Raw genomic sequence first — 21753 nt, 5'->3', positions numbered from 1 at the left:
AGATGTGTATATATAATATATATTTACCTCTTTGACTTACTAAAGGAAATATGGAGTGAAAATAAAAAGGCAAATTAACACCAGGAAATATTAAATGAACCGCACCTAAATAGTTTATCTACATAAAAAAAAACACATAAATCATGATGATAAGCTGCAGATATGCAATAAATAAAACATAAAAGTTTACAAGGGATTAAAAATGAACACAATAGGCCTAGTGTGGTAATAATAATAAATATAGTAGTAATAAGGAATAATAATACATGGTTGGTAGTTTATTTGTAACATGCTATCTTTTTTATAGGGCCACATAATAAATTATTGCATTCATAATAGTATATTAAGATTTAAATTGTTAAAAAATGCAAAGTCAAAACACAGAATTTAAACTGCTAAAACACTTACTAATATGATGATTGATGTGATTTAAGGGTTATGTAGAACTTGCATTTAAAAAATGGTATATTAATAAATATATGATCAATGATTGATTTACAGGGTGCATGTGCAATAAAAGCTTATTCAAAGTCGAAAATGAACTTGGAATAATTTGTTGCTATAATTATATTTGAATGTGTATATCTTGCAGGATGTTTAGGTTTTCAGTGGAATTGATTTCTTCCTGTCAAATCCAATGGGTGTACCATCCAGTGCCAATCCAATCAGAAACCAGCTTTCTTCTTACTCCCACCTTGTCAGCTAATTTCTTGTATTATTTTTTAACCTCATGCACTACAATGCAGCCAAGGAAAATGGAGCATGTGCGAGGCTGAGCTATCGTCCATTCTACACAAAATACCCAGTTGTTGAAGCCGGATTTACAGTCTGGTAAGATAGTATACCTTCTTGGTTTGAAAAATTTAATTCATATTTAATATTACTAAACATTAATATAAAGATTTTGAGGTTTATTGTCATGAGAAACAATCTTGGTCTCAATGAACTGAAGTTTGGCTCTGGGATTGAAGGGTAAATCACCTTAACCACAAAGGCATTATTCCAAATTAAACAATTTGTAAATACTATCATTTAGTGAACTGAATTTAATGGTGTAATAATAGCAATTAGAAGTATAATAAAAAAAAAATTATTTCATTTGGATTTTTTTTTTCATAATTTTAATAATAAATTGCTTTAAAATGTAGAAAAAAGTCAAAAAATATGTAAGTTCAATCTTCCAATAAAATACATATCAAAACAATTCAGTTTTTTGCTGATTAAAAATATTATTTATGCAACTGTTCATTATTATTTTTCCCCCAATTTTCTATTGAAGGAAATAACACACTTGAATGTAAAGTAAGCAATTGCTTTTTGCTAGCTCAACATAGTCGATATCTTGGATTAATGTTTTATGATGTACTGTAAATGTGTTCTTTTTTGTAATTGGAAAACTTAAAACAAATTTATACTGAGCAAATTCCATATAAATTTAATGATGTTATTATAAAACTACTGTTATTATAATTTTACCCATGCTGCCAAGCAGGAAATTGTCATCTACATTTCAATAAAATGAGTACTATTAATGTAGGCCTGCATAATTGGTAATTTATGTTTTTTAATAATGTTTCATAAAAATATTGAAGAGATATAATAGTAAAATAACGTTTCATATTCGTACAGTGATGCAACATTGTAGTACTTCTAGTATAAGAAGTTGATATCAAGTACTGCCTACTGTTGAGGCTTATATTAAGTATTGCCCATAACCAAAGATGTATACATTAGTGTAGTTCTGCCTTTGTTAATAATATATTGTGTGAGGGCTTTTGTGTCAATTCTCATCACTTTAATTTCCTTTACTATACAAATAGATAAAAAAAAAAAAAAAATAAGCTGAAAGGTATATTGTATTTTTATAGGTTTACAATAATTAGTTTTTTCTTCTCACCATTCTTAAATATAAATTGATGTAGTTTAAGGTAATAGTATTCATAGAGCCTATCTCATCTCATCATATATAACTTCATATTTTAATTCAACCTGACTCAAGGTTGTATTTCATTGTTTATGTTATTCTTACTTTGAAGTATGTTTTGGCATGATTCATTTATGTCCAACAAATGCTTCCTGTTATTATGCAGTAACAATACTGTAACAATTTTTTCATGATACAATTTTCTTTTTATCTTGCAGATGATATATTTGGCTTACGCTTGTATTAAACACCACATGTTTTCCTTCGTTTTGTAAACTATGTGCATATCCACAAATACCGATTTTGCTCTCCGTTCAATTACTATCAAAGAACTTCCGATTGAGAATTCTTTGACCTGCAGTGAATTGATCGGTGGAGAATGCTTATGAGTGACGGCCTCGGAGGATGCTTGTAAACAGGATGGAGTTTGCAGCCCGCAAAGAACCATCGACAATGCGTCCTTCGGCTCAGCTATCATTTGCTCGTTGGCTGAGTAGGAACAAGTTTTTATCACGGTTGATAACAATTCTTTTAGTGATTTTAATAGTGTTACCTCTACTTACTCATTATTACCTAACAAACTCAGATGCAATTTCCTACGGCCCATTCTCTTTAACTAGTTGTGACAGTGTTGTTTCTTTGGAACCAAGTGACCTTAAAACACACTTGGAAGAGCTATGCCGAATACGCATTTCAGTGTCAAATGAATTACGTGAGATGGAGAATCGTCGGCAATCCATGAATGCTGAAATGAATGCGTTATATGAAGAAAAGGAATCAATGCATTCTGTTCTTCAACATTCACGGACAGAACTAGAAAGTTTGCGATTGCAGGTAAAAAATATGAGAAAAGAGAAAGAAGAGGTCGCGTTACAAGCAATATCTCATATAGTTGCACCGAAGCGAATTCTCCCAGATCTAGCAGATAACGTTGAAATAGCACCACCGGGCTCAAGCAAACGCTGTCGCCAATACAATTGTTTTGATTACTCGCGATGTTCTGTGACATCTCATTTTCCTGTTTACTTCTATAAACCTACAAGTCATGCAATTTCGGAATCAATGGATCCAACTATAAGAACGTCTCTGATGCATGTCATGGCAATTAATCCATATATTGCCTTTGATGCTGATATGGCATGTGTTTTTGTAGTTGCTATGGGAGATACAACAGGTGTGAATGGCTTGGACATTGCATCAAAACTAGAATCAAGTTTGCATAAATTAAAATATTGGAATGGCGATGGCCGCAATCATGTTCTTTTAAATCTACAGAGGCACGAGTCTCTTTCGAATAATTTTAAAAATATAAACACAGGACGTGCGATGATCATTCAAACAAATTTCGAAATTGATCAGTTTCGAGCTGGATTTGACATTGTTGCGCCGATGCTCTTAAATTTAGTCTCAAAGTTTGATTGGACAGAGACACCCTCTCAAGTGCCTGCCCGCAGAACGTTCTTTCTTACATTCCAAGGGCGACGTTTCGCAAATGTTGCACCCGCTGAGGACACGATAGCGTTTGTTAATTTAGAACAAAATGCCGGTAATGGCAAGCAGGTCAAATCTGATTTGACCTTAACTCACGAAGAGGCAGAGGAGATTTTATTTATTACAGAGGAACTTGAAAAATTAAAAAACATAAATGAAGATAAATTTTATATAGATTTCATATGTAAAAAATCTAATTTTGGATCTCAAGAAATACAGAATGTAGAGTGGGGTCTGTGTGGCGACCATACTGATCGTGCTGCTATTTTACAACAGTCTACGTTTGCTTTGATACTTGCTAATAACGATTCTGTCGCATTTTCAACTCATCTCTATAAGCGTCTTTATGAAGCATTACGGTATGGTGCAATACCAGTGATTTTGGGTGAACAAACACAACTTCCTTTTGGTGAATTTATTTCTTGGAAAAAATGTGTTATCATTTTACCCAAATCTCGCATTACAGAACTATATTTCTTCCTCAAAACTTTTTCTGATAAGGATATACTAGCCATGCGCCGCCAGGGTTGGTTTGTTTGGTCAACATATTTGTCTTCAACCGAAGCAATAACTGATGCCATTTTAGCTACGTTAAGGACTAGAATCTCCATTCCAGCAAGTATTCTACCGAGTGAACCATCACCTAATGTTTTTCCCTCTGGCAGCCCCAAGAAGCAGGAGATAATAAGGATGGCGGTTGACCCTGAGGAATTGCTAGGCCCTCTTGAGCCTCCATTAGCTTCGCCAAAGTATCTTCGTAACTTCACAACAACAATTATGGACCAGGAGCATATCTGGAATAATCCTCCTGGACCTGAATATTTATTTCCTTTTTTGCCAAATGATCCATTAGTTCCTACTGATGCACGATTCATTGGTTCTGAGCAGGGATTTCGGCCTGTTGGAGGAGGTGCTGGAGGAGCAGGGAAGGAATTTCAAGAGGAAATTGGTGGGAATGTCCCTAGGGAACAGTTTACAATTGTGATGTTAACATATGAAAGGGAAAAAGTTTTGATGACAGCCTTGGAGAGGCTTGTTGGCCTGCCATATTTAAATAAGGTAAAGTTTAAAACTGTATTTTTGTCACCCCTGTAAACAACTTATTTTTAAAAAATTTTTTTCGTTACTTGATACTAATTATGTTCTTTATATTTACTATAGAAAAGTTGACTTTGAGATGATTTGATTTTCTGTGTTAATAATGTAATTCCCAGTACTATATGGAATCTGTACTTTACTAAACTACTGTAACGTTTTGTGTTTTTCTCTGTCCACCAAATGTCTCGGAAAGTATTTCAAGTACAATTACTGTATGATTTTCACACATGTTGTAGCTACCACCAGCGGGATGAACATCTGCTGCATTAGGACTCAATTTCATTATCCAATGTGTTTTTTTTTTTGTTTTTTTGGCAAAATTAACACATTTTCTAGCCGATTACTTCCAAATCTCATAACTGTTGTGATGCCGTTGTGCTATGCACCTGATCTATGCATGTTACAAGTCCCACAATCACACTTTCATAGCTCCATATATATTGAGAGACAATACCTCAACAAAGCATTCAAACAACGAACACGTTTGAGTAAACTCGTTATCATATAGAAGATAGATTTACAATGATACACATACAGTACATTGGCATGTGATTTTTCTATGCAATTTGTGCATTTACCGCATGGTCATAGTAGCTCTATCATTCTTTGCATCATTCTTTGCTAAGTAATATTGTAACATGTCATCAACTTGAAATATCATCAATATGGGAAGGGTTGGGAATGGCAGGGATCCCCTTTTGCAAAGTATCGAAAAGAAAAAAGAAAAAGAAATAGTTGATCGCCCAAAATGCCACAAAGGTTATTTTTGGGCGAATAGAAAACAAAATTTATGCGGGGCCCCCAGGGTAGTATTTTCTCGATCGTCCCCATTTTTGTGCCCCCCCCCCCTTTCTGGACATGGTAACCACAACAATTAACATCTCGACGAAATTTGATTGACAGATAAACTGACCAATCAGCGAGCATTATTTAGTCACGTGATCAAAAACTTTTTCTCAGACATTTTAATTTCCTTAGACAGCTGGTTTAAACGCGAAACATACGTGTGCCTAGGCCTAGATGTCTATGCTTTGTTATAGTTACCCAGATTTACACGAGCAGTGCGCATCAGTGACTTGGCCTTTGCTGACAACAAGGTTGACTGAATGCGGCTTTTCCCTCTTCCTTTGGGAGGCTTTTACAACAATTTCCCCACCATGTTCCATGAAATAGATTAACACTATGAATATATGAATTTCATTTGCATACCGCCTACTGTACCCTGAATTCTCTTTCTTAAAGAAGGTTGATAGCAAAGAAAATCTTTGCCAACTCGGTAAGTCTAGCCGGCATTGTCTAAGGTTTTCGTGACTTTGTGGGCGGGGCTTCGCGTCCTTGTCGACATGTCAATTGCCTCTTCCCCTTAACATTCAACAAAATACATCGCCACCTTTCCCCACTCATTCAACACCGCACGGTTGTATGCTAGTTTCATTAATGGTTCTGTATGACAGTCCAACCTCCATTGTTTAATGAGCCTCAGGACCAGGGAGTTGTAATTGGGATATATTTGTCAAACAGGAAATTGGCCTGTCTTTTCAACATACTCTGCACATATGTTTTTAAGGTGAATGCAAGGAGTGATTTCAGCATAATTTATAATTTTCATTGAACTGAGAATATATATTTTAATGTAATGATGAAAAATCCATGAACAGTTTCATTTGAATTGAAATCCGTACATAAACATTAAACTGAAAGAATACAATAACTCTGCTAAATTACTATCTGTCTGTTGCTTCATGATACTGATTATTATTATTTGAATACACATATATTTTTGTGTAAATTTTGTCCAAGCATGCACCAGCTTAATTTTTTCTCTCCTACTTAGACAAACTAATTATTATGGTGAATTGCAGTAATTAGTTTCAAGTGCTCTATTAAGCTTTGAGTTTGAGGGAATAGATGTTCTACTTACTAATCGTTGATCCGAGAACCACTGGAACCTAAGCGCTTTAAATAAAAAATGCATCCATGTTTAGCTCACTAAAGGCCTGCTGTTTCTAAAATGTTTACATTTGTAAAATGGTCAAATAAATTCATTTTAATTTTTGGTTTGTTTAAAATTTTTGTTTGTTTTATTAGCTTTATATGTTTCTTGGTAGACATATTTATTTACTTGCAATAATCAATTGGTTGGTTATGTAGTAATACAGTATCTCAAAAAAAAAACTGCCATCCTAGATTTCCTGTTAACGTTGAATGTTATTGATGGACCTGTTTTATCTACTCAATCCATAAATTTAGTTGGTTGTCAAGTACCTAGCCAATTTGTTATTTCAAAATGTTATCCCAGCAAATTGACACATGATTTATTTTGTAAATGTTGGGGAAAAAAAACAAGTCTAGCTAAATTTCTCCAGCAAGTCTACGAAAGGCTAGTAAAACAGGACATAAGCCATATTTAGTCCTAGAATGGACAGAACATGCAATTAGAATCAATGAACTCATCAGGCTTATTTCAACTAAATTTTGCATTCTGCAGCTTAATGAATTTAATAATGCTATATTATAATTCAGTGTATCTGCAGGCTAAAGGAAGAAACAGACAAACATCCTACAGATTGATGAATACTTATGTGTAATCTGATTGTATATTCTTTGTATTTTAGTCTCTAGATAGGTAGAAAAATTATCAGCATTAATTAGCATATACTTTAAATAGATTTTTTAAATCTGATTTTCAGACCTTTTACAGTACAGTAATACAAAAAGATTTATATTGATTACCAGTTTATTATTATTAATGGGTGATAATAAATATTTGGGAAAAATACTTGTTCTAATTGGGATTTGAACATTAGACCTGATTACCATTTGGTACTTTACCAACTGATACTTTACCAACTGAGCTAAATTAAAGCTTGATGTATTGCAACATGGTGTGACTTGGCATCAATTAATTAAATATAGGAATTTACTTTTCTCACATTTTTTTGAAATGAAAACAAACAACTTGCTCTATTTCAAGTGAGTGCTCCATAAATATAAATTTTGCATTTCAATTTTTATATTATATCTCAGGAATTTAATTGTAAATTTATATCGGTTGTTTTAGCTCAGTAGTGGTACTCCAAATTAATCTTGGATGCTCTAAATCAATCCTAAAGGGCTCTGAAAATGTACGGGTCTCGATCTGACGTCATTTCTGCGCAATCCACTTTATTATTTATGAAAGCGTTTCTTAAGGCCCGTGCTTGATCAACTTACATTCAGTAATATATAAATGTCACATTTAATCATTTGTTATGTATTGCTTGCATATTCATACAAAACACAATGTAAGCCAATCTGTATTTCACAATTTGATATGCTGTTTTAAAACAAATGGTAATTATCATACCTGTCTCTTATACACATCTAGATGTGTATAAGAGACAGATATATATATATATATATATGAATACCTCAATGTGTCATAGTTCAAATTTTATCACTGAAGAAATCATTAATAATATTTCAGTCATAAAACTTGCTGCTTTATTAACAGAGAATGAATGATTGGACCTTGGGGAATACGCCTCCTATAATTAATTGTTGTACACACTAATGAGATAGTAAATACAATCAATATTGGAAGAACTGACGTGTTGTGCGAGTGAGATCATCTTTTAGAAGAATGAGGACCGTCGCAGATTCAGCGAGTGGCAAATGGAGGGCCCGGAATTAGTCAAAAAATGTTTAACCAAGTGTAAAAATCATATTTTACGTGAGACAATAAAATGGCTAGAATCCTGATCTTCCAAGACTACAGTCCCTGGACCCACATAATAGAAAGTGAACACCGCTAACCTCTCTGATCCACTAACCAGTCTGATAAGCTTTCTAGTGCCCCTCCCTAATTTAACAACATTCTGGATCTGGAGGAAGCATAATTGTGGTCTTAATGTATGTTAATTGAAGGGTGAATCCTATTTTGATTTTTTGAGGTGTGAACAATTAAGGCGAAGCATGGATGAAATGAACAATACACATTTTTTTTAGTTAGGCCACAGTTCAGGATTGAGAGAAGTCAGGGAGCTAATATGGAACAGAATAATATAATATTCCAACATGCTAGCTCCATTGAGAAGTGCATACAAAACACAGCTGTGTAAATTACATAGCAAGCAGTTAGGAAGGAGGTGAATGGTGTCTTGTCTACTTTGTAGGAAATGTGTTTCAATAAACTTCATGCAACAAGTAAAGGTTAAATGTACAGTTACAACATTTTTTCTTTATTCTTTTGACATAATTATATTCTAAAATATCTCAGATCACCTTAAAATGGTCCAGTTTTTCAGAGCTGCTCCCACCATGGCCTGTTTCTCTGTGTTGGTAAGGCCACATGTTGGACAGCTTCAGGTTCTGTCAATGGGTGCTGTACAACTTGTGATACCGTATCATTACCAGTTAGGTTTATAAAACTATAAATAATATTAATATTAGCACTTTAATTTGTTGTTAATATTGATGTACTGTACATGCAACATTCCCAAGTTCCTTGGCATTTTCAAAATTTATGAAAATATAATATTAAAAAAAAGTAAACATTGTGAAGCACTGGAACTGTAGAGAAAAGAGAAGTAACTTCAGACACACTTAAAAAATAGTAAGGCATATTTTTTGATGAATCATTGCCATGGAATAGCATCAACAGATGTAACACGCTGATGTTATTTATAGAAGTTTTAGAACAGTGAATCAGTGAGTTTAACTCCATTCATATGATTCATAGTTACTTCACTACAAATTATAAATAAAATAACCAAGGGCAGCTTTAGCAAAAATTAATTTGCAGATTTTTAAGCTGTTTTGCAACATTCCTAGCATGTTCATGAAATGAATTGATATTACTATATGTACAGTAAATTAGTATTTCGCAGATCACTAGCTTGACATTTTCCTTGAGATTATTAATTCTAATTGACCTGCGCAACTATGGACTTGTGGGCTTGCTGTGTGAGTTCAATGAAGGTCAAATTGTCAGAAAGTTGGCTTTCTGTGTCACAACTTTGATAATATTGGACTTCTAGTTGACTGAGGGCCATTTTATGACTGACCTTGAATGCTAATTTGTATAGTACTCTTTGTAGTACCTAGTTAAATATGCTGGGGGTTTGTTTTGTTGGAATTGAACTGACAACCTTCATATTTTACTCTTCTGGTGCTTTGCCAGCTATACCCTAATTTGTAATCGTTGTTACAAGAGCAGAATAGTACTTTTTGACTCAAAGAGCCTCAACCTGGACCATAATGTAGACATACAGTAGTAGCCAGCGAAGAGCTGTCATAGGAAAGCCAGCATCAATGCACAACTTTATCTAGGACAATCAATTGAAAAGTAAAACATATTTTTATTGAAACCATAATAAATCATTTCACTTTCGTTGTAAAGTAAACAAGAAATTTTATTTATGCAATGGCTAAATCAACATTATTTAAGTTTCAACAATATTTGCAAGATAACTGTATATTGTTATGGTATTGCACTATACATTTAGTATTATTTAACCTCTATGGGAAGATTTATTTGAGGGTATTCAAAAGGAATTTCTCTGCATTCTATTTTCGTTCCCTTGGTGGGAATTATACTGTATTTAATACAGACAAAAAGCCATGGGAACCCAAAAGCAACGAAGTGTCCATGACATAAAGTGACTTTAGTTTAGCTGATTTCCGTATGTAATTTGTCAATTTATGTGTTTGTATTCAACCCCTTGTCTTCTTTCTATAATTGGCTGGTTATGGGCTGATGAACTTAAGTTAAAGTTAGTCAAAATATTACAACAATTACAATGTTCATAGTTCTTTTATATTGTATTGCTATAGCAAATAACACTGTTATAGCAAATAATGCCGCTATAGTTTGCTTTTTGACTGGCACTTTTACCAATGCTAGGTTGAGTTTTTTAAGCTATAGCTGATTGATATGAGCTGCTTTCTTGATATTCTGTTGTTATGACCAATATTGTGCCATAGTGCATCTTCTCTCACTATTACAGAATTTATTCTCTTAAAATATAACATAAATATGATATTTTTAAATCATTTTTTGTAATTATGGTCTGTAAGATATGACAGTATATTGTCTGACCTATTTTTGGGCTTGGTGTAATTATCATACTGTACAGATAAAAACAGAGAAAATGAAATAGAATACCGTACATAATATTATTCGTACGGCACATGGGATTAGCAAAAAAAACATAGAGTAGGTGAGTCATGATCATAGCTGACATTTTACTTAAAATGAATCAACAAATATTTCAGTGCTTTAAAACTTATCACACAATCTAAAAAAAGCTATAAATATTAATTACTGAGTAATGCAAGTACTGTATAGGTTTAGTTTTAATGATGATGAGTTTGTTTGTCTTCTGAAGTTCACTTTTGCTACTTGATTATTAACATTAAATCCAGGTTTCGGAGGGAAAAAATATGTTTTGATATGTCGCACAACTGATTTTTCTAAGTCACAAAAAGCATATTTGAATTGAGATACAGATTCTTGTATATTTAAAAACTTCCTTTTGCCAACTTTTTCCCCCCAGTTTTTAAATATTCAAAAATCTATATTTCTTCAAATATGCTTTTTGTGTCTTGAAAAAAATCAGTTCATATTAAAATAATGTTTTCCTCCAGAGCCTAGCTTGAATGCTTATTTATGTATAGTGTTTCCATTGTTTATTTTAATATTCAAATGAATATATGCTTTATTTCTTATAGGTTGTTGTAGTATGGAACTCCCCGGAACCTCCATCCGATGACCTACTTTGGCCTCAGATCCATGTACCCATCAAGGTATGTATTACATAGCATGAACAATTTAATTATCAAGGGGCCTTTTAGAGGCAACTAACCAACATCAATTACTCATGGTTAGTTTAATTTAACATTCAATATACTGTAGCAACCTCAAGGACAAACATTGCCTAACCTACATGTGGGTTTTAACCAATTCCCATTTCTAAAATCACCTGTACTATGTTTATGAAAATAGGCTGAATAATATACTTTACCAGGTTATACTAGGGAGCTTTCGATTTGTGCGACAACACGGCGCTAGAACGGAATCACTCATGCGTGACTGTCCTACCTGGCGTCCTACGTTTTCTGCATACATAGATTTGGCCAAATTGCATTCCAGAATCTACTTGACGAGGTGAACTTAACGTTCTCGCATGTGCAGATGCCTTTTAGTGATGTCATTATGTTCTACGTCCTACCGTCGTCATGCAATCGGTAGCTCGCTAGTGTGAGGGAGGTCATCTGCTTCCCCTAGATTGGTAGCAAACCATTTTAATGGACTACTAGGCATATGATATCCACGGGTAAGCCTCCTCTCCTATATACTGTATCCCTTCCCAATATTACAAGTTGAATATTTTATGGCTTTCCAGAACAGAAACATTCAAATTACATGATGCAGGTTTTAGCAATATTGATTATTTTTTAACTTAGTCTGTTTGATGTAATAATAAAAACCAGTTTTTAGATTGCATGTATTATTCATATATCATTATTACTGATAAAATGTCAAGTTTCAAAATACAGTTACTGTTGAAAACATAACCAACATTCCAATTTTATTATTTTCAAAATATCTTTGCTTTATCAATGCATATTCCTCTGAATGAACAAATATACAAGTAAGTATATATCAAGTTTGATTGTGTGGTCACTGCTGAACAATCAGATGATGTTGGATGATAATTATGATGACAGTGATGATATGGTAATGATGATGATGATAGTTGTACTTCGGTCATTAGTAGCGCAAACACGGGGTCACAAGAAATCGCCACTTCTTTATGCTAGAAATTTGCTTATTTAGTTCTTAATATTTAGGGGTGATGTCTTCTTTTGCAATTCTAAAAATAGGCTCCCAGCGGGAGCGTGTGTCTACTGCCTTATACAGGAGTTTTTGTTTTTTTAATTTTATCTTATGTTCTTCAATATGCAGATGTGTGTATTATTGTAGTGTATCTGGTTTTTTCATAAAATTTTCTTTTATAACAATATTCTGTATATATTACACTTAAAACACTTTAAAAATGAGGAACTCTTGGAGTTACCATGTTATGTCATTGATCACGAAGAGAACTACCATGTTCTAGAGGGCATCCTTCAAATGAACGCAATTTTGTTTCGAGTTCCGAATGCTATTCGATTGTCAATAGAGCGCCCTCTACCTTGTGGTAGTACTCATCGTGCCTAAACCGGATTTACCCTTTCCCGCCATCTTTAATTTCTACATCATGACATAGTGTCTACGCCCACGTTGGGGCAGTAGACACAAAAGCCCTTAATCTATGTGGGTGTGTCTTCACTTTTCTCTTACCTGGAGGCCATGGCTAGGCAGACTTTTGGTTTGAACCCACTACCAGACTTGTTTGAGTCTTACCCTGTTGATAGATACCCAGAGCCATTATGTAGCTGACTATTATTTTGTGGCTAATTACAACATAGAGATAGTTTACTATACCTCCATGATTGAAAGAATTCAATATTAAATGCAGGTTTTATAAATCGTTCTTAAACTCTTTCTCCATACATGCTTTACAGGTGTGACACTTTAAACCCCCAGTTAATGGTGGCGTGCAGAAAAACCAAACATATACGGAGATCTATTGTAGATTCTGTGCAAAGCAGAAATTGAAAATTCCATAGTCATTTTGAGCTGTCTTGAATAGGTGTAGGAGATATCTGCGAAAATAAACAATTTACTAAGAATGTGTCTGTCACTGGTGCGTGAACTATGATTTGAGTTTAATGATGCTTACATCCAGCAATTTTGTTGTGTTGTTTCCAGCAGCGTTACTAATGGTTTTTAGATGATGTTTAGGATGGGAGGAATGCTAATGAAACATAAATAGTAGATAACGATACGCAATAAGCATTAAACTGGCCAGCCCATATTCTGGCTAATCCTGTCTGAAAATATTTTAGTTCAGTTCTACTGTGAATTTGTTGTTCTGCTGTAGGGAGATAGTTCACTGAATAAATGATTGGTTAATTACACCGGTAATTGATAAGTGATTAGAAGCCTAGCTTCATGCTCTTTTGAGTTTTCTACCGAACCAATGGCGTATCTAGAAGTCTTGAAATGGGGGTGGGGGCTGATTGGGGAGCGAAGGTAAATGATCAGTTAAGGGGTGCTAATTCGCAAAATAAGGTGATTTTATGTGATTTTTAACTTAAATTGACTGTGATCTCTGGTGCCACCGCTGGTTATGTTTGCTTCTGGTTGGCCTTACAGTATATCAATTACACATTAATTTTAGTCAATCCTTGGTATATTTATGGCAGGCAGACATACTTCCAAGGAGATAAAGACATACCTGACAGAGTACATTAGCATAGTTACAACATTAGTGCGATCTAGTTTTTCTGTGAAAGAGTAGGCAGGGGCACAAATCAGTGGTTTTAATTGGGCAGAGACTAATTTGGGTTTTGCTATATTTAATCTTATAATACAGTAGAGAGCAAGCAATCCTCCGATTGACCTCCAGGGACTAGCAAACCCAGGACAAAAAGTTGGTGGTTCTGGTAGTAGCGATATCTATGACATCTTAGTATTTAATCTAGTTATTGTTGCTTTGCACTGGAATTTTTTATTTTGTTGGGTACCACACCCTTTGTACAAACCTGAACATCCCCCACGAGTCAATTGTCAAATCCAATCAGTGCTATTGTGATTGCCATTCCATAATATTGTGGTCTTAAAGTATAATTTTTGGATGCCCGAAAATCGCAGCTGGGAATAATGTAGAACTGCTTCCCCTCCCCTCAAGGGATAAAGTTGGGATATAAATTCATACCTGCAAATTTTAAAAATGTGGCTTCTGTAGATACCCAAAAATCAGGGAACAAAAAAAAATAAATTTAAAAAAAATTTAAAAATAATTTTTAAAAATAGCAGCTGGCAACCTGCAAAGTAGCTACCCTTTCTCCAACCCCATACAGGGACAGATACAGGATTTAAAGTTCATAGAAGCAGACTAGATACCATACCCTCCGCCTCGGCTCCATCGTACCATGGTTGAAAATGGCTCCTCTACGGGGGAAATAGCACATACATACTTTTAAAAAATGAATGTCCTTCACTTTAGGGGAAACTCTTACCCCCAACATTTTGTAAATAGTCAATTGTAATTTTATATTACAATTAACATTTTCAAAATCAATCTTCATCTATATTACTACAAATGACTGTCAAAAAAGTTTTATTGTACATTGGCAATACAAAAAATAGATTAGCGCAAGGTGGATTTTTTATGAAATATACAACATTAAAAAGACAGTATGGTGTAAACATTCATATGATTTATATTAGTATCTGTATATAATTATTTTAAAAAGTAATAGAATTGAGAAAAAATGGTTGGCTATAGCCGGTGCGGTTCCGACGGCCCTGTTAAGTGTATTTTATTCAAAATTACAACAATAAATACCGAAGTGTTGAACTACAGACAGTTCCATGGGGAACAGTACTTAATCAGTTGCATATCGTAAAGCCGCACCAAATTTAATCAAGCCTAACTGCAGGCTAACTGCAGGATCTCTTTGTATGGCGCCTGTGAGTGCAAGTAGGTACCTGTGAACTCAGGGAGGTACCTGTGGATAGGGAGGTTCTAGTGGATAGGGCCTTTTTTCCAGAAGGGGTTGGGGTGGGGTGTGTTCAAATCTTTATCCACATCAACACTTTTAGTATAAGCATCTTTGTATATATTTAACCGACTCCATCTTGTAGGTATTAGTTTTTGAATGCATTGTTTCTGTTTATTCATTATTTAAGTGTACATGTATTGTTTGCTGAATACTGTATGTCAGTTGTGTATAGGGCATTATTATACGACCTTTGTGCTCTTCATAACATAGTCATTGGATTTTCTTTTCTTTTTGTTCAGGTAATCAAGACAAAGAAAAATAGTTTAAATAACCGTTTTCTACCATATGATGAAATTGACACAGAGGCAATTTTATCTATTGATGATGATGCTCATCTTCGACATGATGAGATGCTGTTTGGTTTTAGGTAAGAACTTTTTTAAATTTCTTTGTCATTTGTCCTGTAGCTTCGAACTCCTGTCAATTTCAACTCTCCCATATTTTTCATAAATTATATTTAAAATGTACCTTTCTAATGCGGAAGTAAGATTAACGATTACAGGATAAAGTAAACCATGTTGTCTGGTTAGCATGAGGCCTGGGGAAGGAAGATAAGCAAAATCCAAGTGTATCGACTACACATCTTACTTCAGGTGCATTTTAGAAATGCTAACATTCTTTCCCGTCATAACCGATTTCAATATTAACTCAACTGTCCAAAATATTCACAACCTTACACCACAATCCCTCTGTCACTGCCTCAAAAAGATTATTGGCAATTAACGTATGACAACATGAATGATCACCAAGAAATGTTTAAATTTCTATAGTTACATTGATCTGGATTTACAAATCACTCTATCTACTTGTCTGCTATGCTATCCAATGGCATATCTTAGGAGTCTTAAAATACGGGGAGAGCTGATGGGGGAGCGTGGGGTACTTGATAATTAAGTGAGGGGGCTAGCTTGCCAAATAAGGTAATATGAGGTGATTTTTTATGTACTGGAGCAGGATTGTTTTACTTTAAACATTTCAATGTTGGGGGGTGGAGAGTGACTGGAGAGGTGCAAGTTTTTTTTAGGGGAGAGGGAGAGGGGCATGCCCTCCCCTAAATTCGCCACTAATGCCATCTCATACGCTTACATTAAATCCAAGCTACAAGTTTGATCATTTTGAGCTGGATGAATATTATGCTGAAACAACCCACATTGAGACTCTTGAAAATGTAGGCCAGTGCGTTCACTACCAAGCAAAACTAAATATTTCACTGTTCAGTCTTGTGCTGATGTACATACACTTATTGATTTGATGCTCAGTAATGAGAAAGTTTCTAGAGGTTCAATTTAGGATGCATTGCTCAAGGACAGACACAGTGGGTTCTTTATTAACAGCTACATAATTATAATTATCATTCTCCATAAGCATGTGTTTGCTATTCAAACAAAACTACTTTTTTTTTAATGTTTTTAAAGTGAATATGGTAATTACATTTTGCTACACAAATACGCTTTGTGTATCTGGTAAACCCATTAAACCAGTACTTGGCTGGCTGTTTCATTCACTATGTATTTTAAAAGAGAAAAATACTATCACCTTCATGAAATGAAATCATAGAAGGAGATTCTTACTTTTGTGTATCATGGATGTCATTTTATGGATTTCCAGTATAGGGTTAGTAGTAATGCATATTATTAGTCAGTAGAGTATCAGAAGACTATGCAAGCTGTATAATTAACCAGGTATAAACATGCTGATGTAATTACCTTTGCATATCTCATTAAACTTGTTCATTCTCAATGAATTACATGGCATTTCAAAAGCTTTGGTGCTGAGGCACTTTTTGGGAGCACCCCTTTACTATGTGCCTCTTTAATACCCTTCATCCTTTTTGATTTATGGTCATCCCTGTTTAGCTTTATACAAACATAATTTGATCTCGGTCAGTGCATACCAAAATTAGTTATACAGATTATATGCTACAACTAAGTTTTATATTTAATAATATTTATTTTATACAATACTTGTTTCCTATATTGCATAAAAAATTAAAGTAAACTTCAAAACCATTGGCCTAAAATGTTCGCAATGAATGGTTGCCAAAATGTATCTGATTAGATTAAAGATTAATTAGTTTCATTTTTGGATTGCAAAGAAAAAAATAATTTAAATATAAGTACCGTAAATCCTTGAAAAAGCACTGTGGCACTCATACAATTTTTGGAGGCACTTATTCGAGAGCTGCGCTTAACAAAAAAAATCATGTTTGGTGTGGCAATTATTTTGAGAGCAGCACTCAATTAAGGATTTACGGTAAACTTAAATTATTTTTTCTTAATCAGGGTTTTGAAAATAACTCACAATTATTAAAATTATTTCTTATTTATATACAATATTAAGTACCTATTCCACTGCCTGCTACAGTATGCTGTTTGTTGAAAACTGATGATTATGCTTCATATTATTAATTACCAAGGCCTCTATACAATTTATTATGAACTCTGTTTATGAAATAAATATTTATGGAATAAATACTCAGGTCCCTGAGGGTGTGTTTCATAATGTTGTAGTAATTAGAGCATCAATTGATATTATCATAAACCTTCCAGGTTTGAGCATGGTATGAACATTTCCTTTTTGTATAATTTTCAAATATTTGATATAAGTACTCTTATCAAAAAGATAATTGAATTACATTTGTGTAGCATTAATGGTAAATCTAGACTCTCAATGTAAACACCAGTAGTGATTTTGTCAACGGATCCAGTCGATGTGTCTTCCCATCTTCCGAAGAAGTCGGCTACTACAACTGTAACAGACCATGCAACTCAACTACTTCACATTAAATCCAGGCCCTGGAGGGAAATTTTTTTTTTTTATATTGTACAACTGTTTTTTTTTGTTTTTTTTCAAAGACACTTTATTTATCTGTACTATCTTTAAAAAATCTCCAAAAATGAGGTGCTACTGTATTTAGAAACTATTATCAGACATCATTATAAAACACCTGCTGACGGGGACGTTGAAAATGATGCAAGAACGCTTCAGAACATGTACATGCTCTGTACCTATTCATCATTCATCATCTGATCTTTAACTTGCTGTCAAATTCAACGATCTGTTTATGTTTTATTGAGCGATCGAAATGTCACAGCATGTCTCCTGTATAGTTAAAAAAAATGAACACTGACACAAGATTTGCTTGTAAATTTTGTTGTTTATGTTTGGCATAATATAAAATACATCTTTGTCATCCCCATACACTTTGTTTTTGCTCACTTGGGGAAGTAAGACTACTTACAGTAAAAGTTCAAGACTGTGCAGACATGACCCCAATTCTCTCCATTAAAAAAATCCCAATATGAAATATATTATGTATGTTTCCTTATTTGAAATACAGTGAAGTTTGATAATTGTGAATCATGATGCAGTCAAGATTTGTTTTTAGATATTTATTAACAGCAACATAAAAAGAATGCAATACTATTGAATATAAAATTTAGTAATATTAGAAAGACATACATTGAATATTAATTGTTTAAAATTGTTTTGAATTCATAAAATGTTTATTTATTTGTTTTGCCAGTGAAACAATATACAAATCAAAATCCAAGATGGCAAGGAATGACTGCAGATAAAAGAAACTTTGGCTTTCAAGCCTGTCATTCCATATTAGAAAATGAAAAAAAAAAAAAAAAAAAACAGCACAAAAATAAAACTTACTTAAGTACAAAAGGTTTGCAAGAGCTAAAATTTTGAAATTGTATTGAGATATTCATCAAAATATGTTTTTACAAAATGTTCATTTTAATGTTTTTGAGTAACTTGATACTTATGATTTATGATTGTATTCTTCTTAAGTGAACTCAAACAGTGTTTTCTCATACACCTAAACTTTAAATGCTCACATCTCTCGATCTACTTATCCAAGGGAAGCCATTCAAAAACCAAATAAAAGCTTAAATGTGATCTACCAAAATACTGTATAATATAAACTCAGTTTGTTTAATTTCTAACCATGAGACTTATTTTGTAGTGAGACATCTGAAATATTTCACTAATGAATGACTGGACCTGATTTCTAATTGTCACTGTTCCTGGGCAACAAATTAACAATTTTTTTGTTGCCTTATGTGGTAATTTTTAGGTAATAATCAGTGATGTAAGTATGTGATTAAGCAGTTACATGATCATGTAACTTTATATGTGTGACACAGTACTGCAATCATTCATTATTGACCATTTTATAGGACATATTGCCAAGGCCTCTAGGTGTTTCACATAAACATATGGAACACATACAATCAATCAGTTTCTTGGAAGAGTATTCCATAATGCTCCAGATTTATGAGCATACTGTATGTGTATTCAATCCTAATGTACTAAAAACTCTCCTATGGTTTAACAGATACAGTAATGTGGAGAATATTCTGCATTTCCCCCCATTTTAAAGTAATATACTGTACTAGAAATGCTGATGAATCTGTCTTGTCATATTCCCTTTGGGTATACCTAGATGCCTTTATTAATTTCATAATGTATGATAACCTGTCAAGTTTTTGATCTCAAATAATATCATATATTCTTTTTAGTCAGCTAGATCCAAAGAAAGTAAAATAAAGTCAGGTATCCTTTTGTAACTTTCATTAATACTAACTGTATCTTGTCTTCAAGAATGAGAAACATCTTTTCAACCATGTAATTTCTTTTGAAAGGGTAAAAAATAATTTATCTGTATCTACAAAAACAAAGGCATAAAATAGTAATATAAATATTTTCTCATGTTGTAGTTAGAAGTATTTGTTATCATTTTTTAACATTTAATATCCGGGAAAAAAATTCACAACTTACTTTTGTATATTTTATTTGTTTCTTGCAGGGTTTGGCGGGAAGCTCGGGATCGCATAGTTGGGTTCCCTGGCCGATTCCATGCATGGGACCTGGTCAACAAAGATGGTTTTCTTTACAACTCTAATTATTCGTGTGAATTGTCTATGGTGCTAACAGGAGCTGCTTTCTTTCATAAGGTACTTAGTTTTCTAAACCAGTAATGCCAAAAAATGTGTACATATTATTATTCTTTAAAATATGTCACTGATAAGCCACATTTTGAATGAGAGTACTGTACATTGCATTGACTATAACTGTAGGTGGAAATATATCTAGGTAAATTATGCTGTACAATGCATTAATCAATCATTACTTTTGTTATAGTATGGTTACAATATCCATTGCTCATGGCTGTAAATATCAGGTCACAGTAAATCATGATGAATGTAGTTTGAAATTAATAATGAATTACTATAGAGTTGTAAAATATCGAGTGACCTTGTACGCACAGCCACACAGCATGTTGGAAATAGTTTTAATAGATTAGAAATAAGTGTACTTGATATTTTTGTGGAGTGTTTCCTATAGGAATTGTGGATGGGTAAGCAAGGAGCCAAAAAAGGAAGGACTCTAGTATGTTAGATCCATCAGTCCTGGTATTACTGTTCCCTTTACTTGTGTTCTTCTAGGCTAATGGGAAAGGCAGTTAATGAGCGATTAAGCTCTTGTTAAGATTTTGCGATATAAAATAGAAAATTCTGATGATCTGCAAGATCAGGGCTAAAAATAGTATTAGAGTGAACCTCATTTTGTTTTATACAAAGAGGTCGATGTGGCTATGTATTCACAGCCGGAGTTCATATCAATTTATGGTCACCAATAGTTCCGTTTCTCTGCTTAATACCTCTTTTCCATTCCAAATTAAAAGTGTTTGACCTTTTTTTTTATCTGTTTGGTATTTTCCATTTCAAAACTGTCAACATCTAGCCTTTTTTCCATATGCTGTACATTGCATCTTTGGTAATTTTTAGAATTGCATTATAATTTTTATATTATATTAATAAGTTTGCATAAAAATTTCATTTTTGGCATATTCCCTTAGAATGTTAATAATTTTAGGGTTTTTTTAATTTTTTAATCAGCAAAATAACTGAAATGCCAATTTTAGTCTCATTGGCAATTTGAGAAAAGCTACTTTTCAGAAAATCTGGCTTGGTGGGCTTGTCTATTGATACTGCATGTGATTATACTCATGACCAGCTAACATGTGGCAGACAAATATTACTACAGTAGTTTAAAACATGTAGACATTCTGAATTTACAGGAAAGTTTCTGCTTGCCTGTGAGAGTGCAAGAGACTGATGATTTCCAGTAGATTCCCCAAAACATCATTGTGGTAGACAGGAACAAAACTGGCCTGGGGGTGTTACTTCTTTGATTATTATTATTAAAAAGCAATTTAATGTTTTTTATTTTTTATGGTTTACATATTTACCACAACATTTATATATTTATTACCACTTTAAACAGTTCAAAATAGTTTTACCAACATGAGGTATGACTTGATAATTTTGGTTAGCCAGCATTGCACCTTATATGGATTTAACAAACTCAGTCTAAACTTAGTAAATTACAGTGGAAAACAAGAGAGGGCAGTAGACTGAATGTATATATCATCATAAATATGCAATTTTGTACCAGTAATTGGATTGGAGATTTCATAGAATATTGTTCAGTTTAGTGAAACAAACTGCAAAAACATGAAAGTAAATTTACAAGATCTATAAATATTTTGAGGTAATATACTGTATATA

At 33.4% G+C, this 21753-nt stretch overlaps 1 protein-coding gene across 2 annotated transcripts in view; it reads left to right on the top strand.

Annotated features, from left to right (window-relative positions):
* LOC117120689 (exostosin-like 3) overlaps positions 1–21753 on the top strand; it is a 37763-nt gene that overhangs the window by 12020 nt on the left and 3990 nt on the right. Inside the window, exons 2-6 of one of the 2 annotated variants that reach the window (XM_033265719.1) lie at positions 593–831; positions 2143–4474; positions 11225–11299; positions 15409–15536; positions 19989–20136. In XM_033265719.1, coding sequence (XP_033121610.1) covers positions 2330–4474; positions 11225–11299; positions 15409–15536; positions 19989–20136 — 2496 coding nt within the window. In that variant the 5' untranslated portion in view covers positions 593–831; positions 2143–2329. The remainder of the gene's footprint in view (positions 1–592; positions 832–2142; positions 4475–11224; positions 11300–15408; positions 15537–19988; positions 20137–21753) is intronic. The other variant, XM_033265720.1, reaches the window with a different exon arrangement.

This window comes from Anneissia japonica, unplaced genomic scaffold, assembly GCF_011630105.1.
Source record: "Anneissia japonica isolate Jap-2015-1 unplaced genomic scaffold, ASM1163010v1 scaffold287790_len634930_cov199, whole genome shotgun sequence".
NCBI classification, from domain to species: Eukaryota; Metazoa; Echinodermata; class Crinoidea; order Comatulida; family Comatulidae; genus Anneissia; species Anneissia japonica.
Note: the sequence above shows the minus strand (reverse complement) of the source record. Positions and strands in the feature narration are given on the sequence as shown.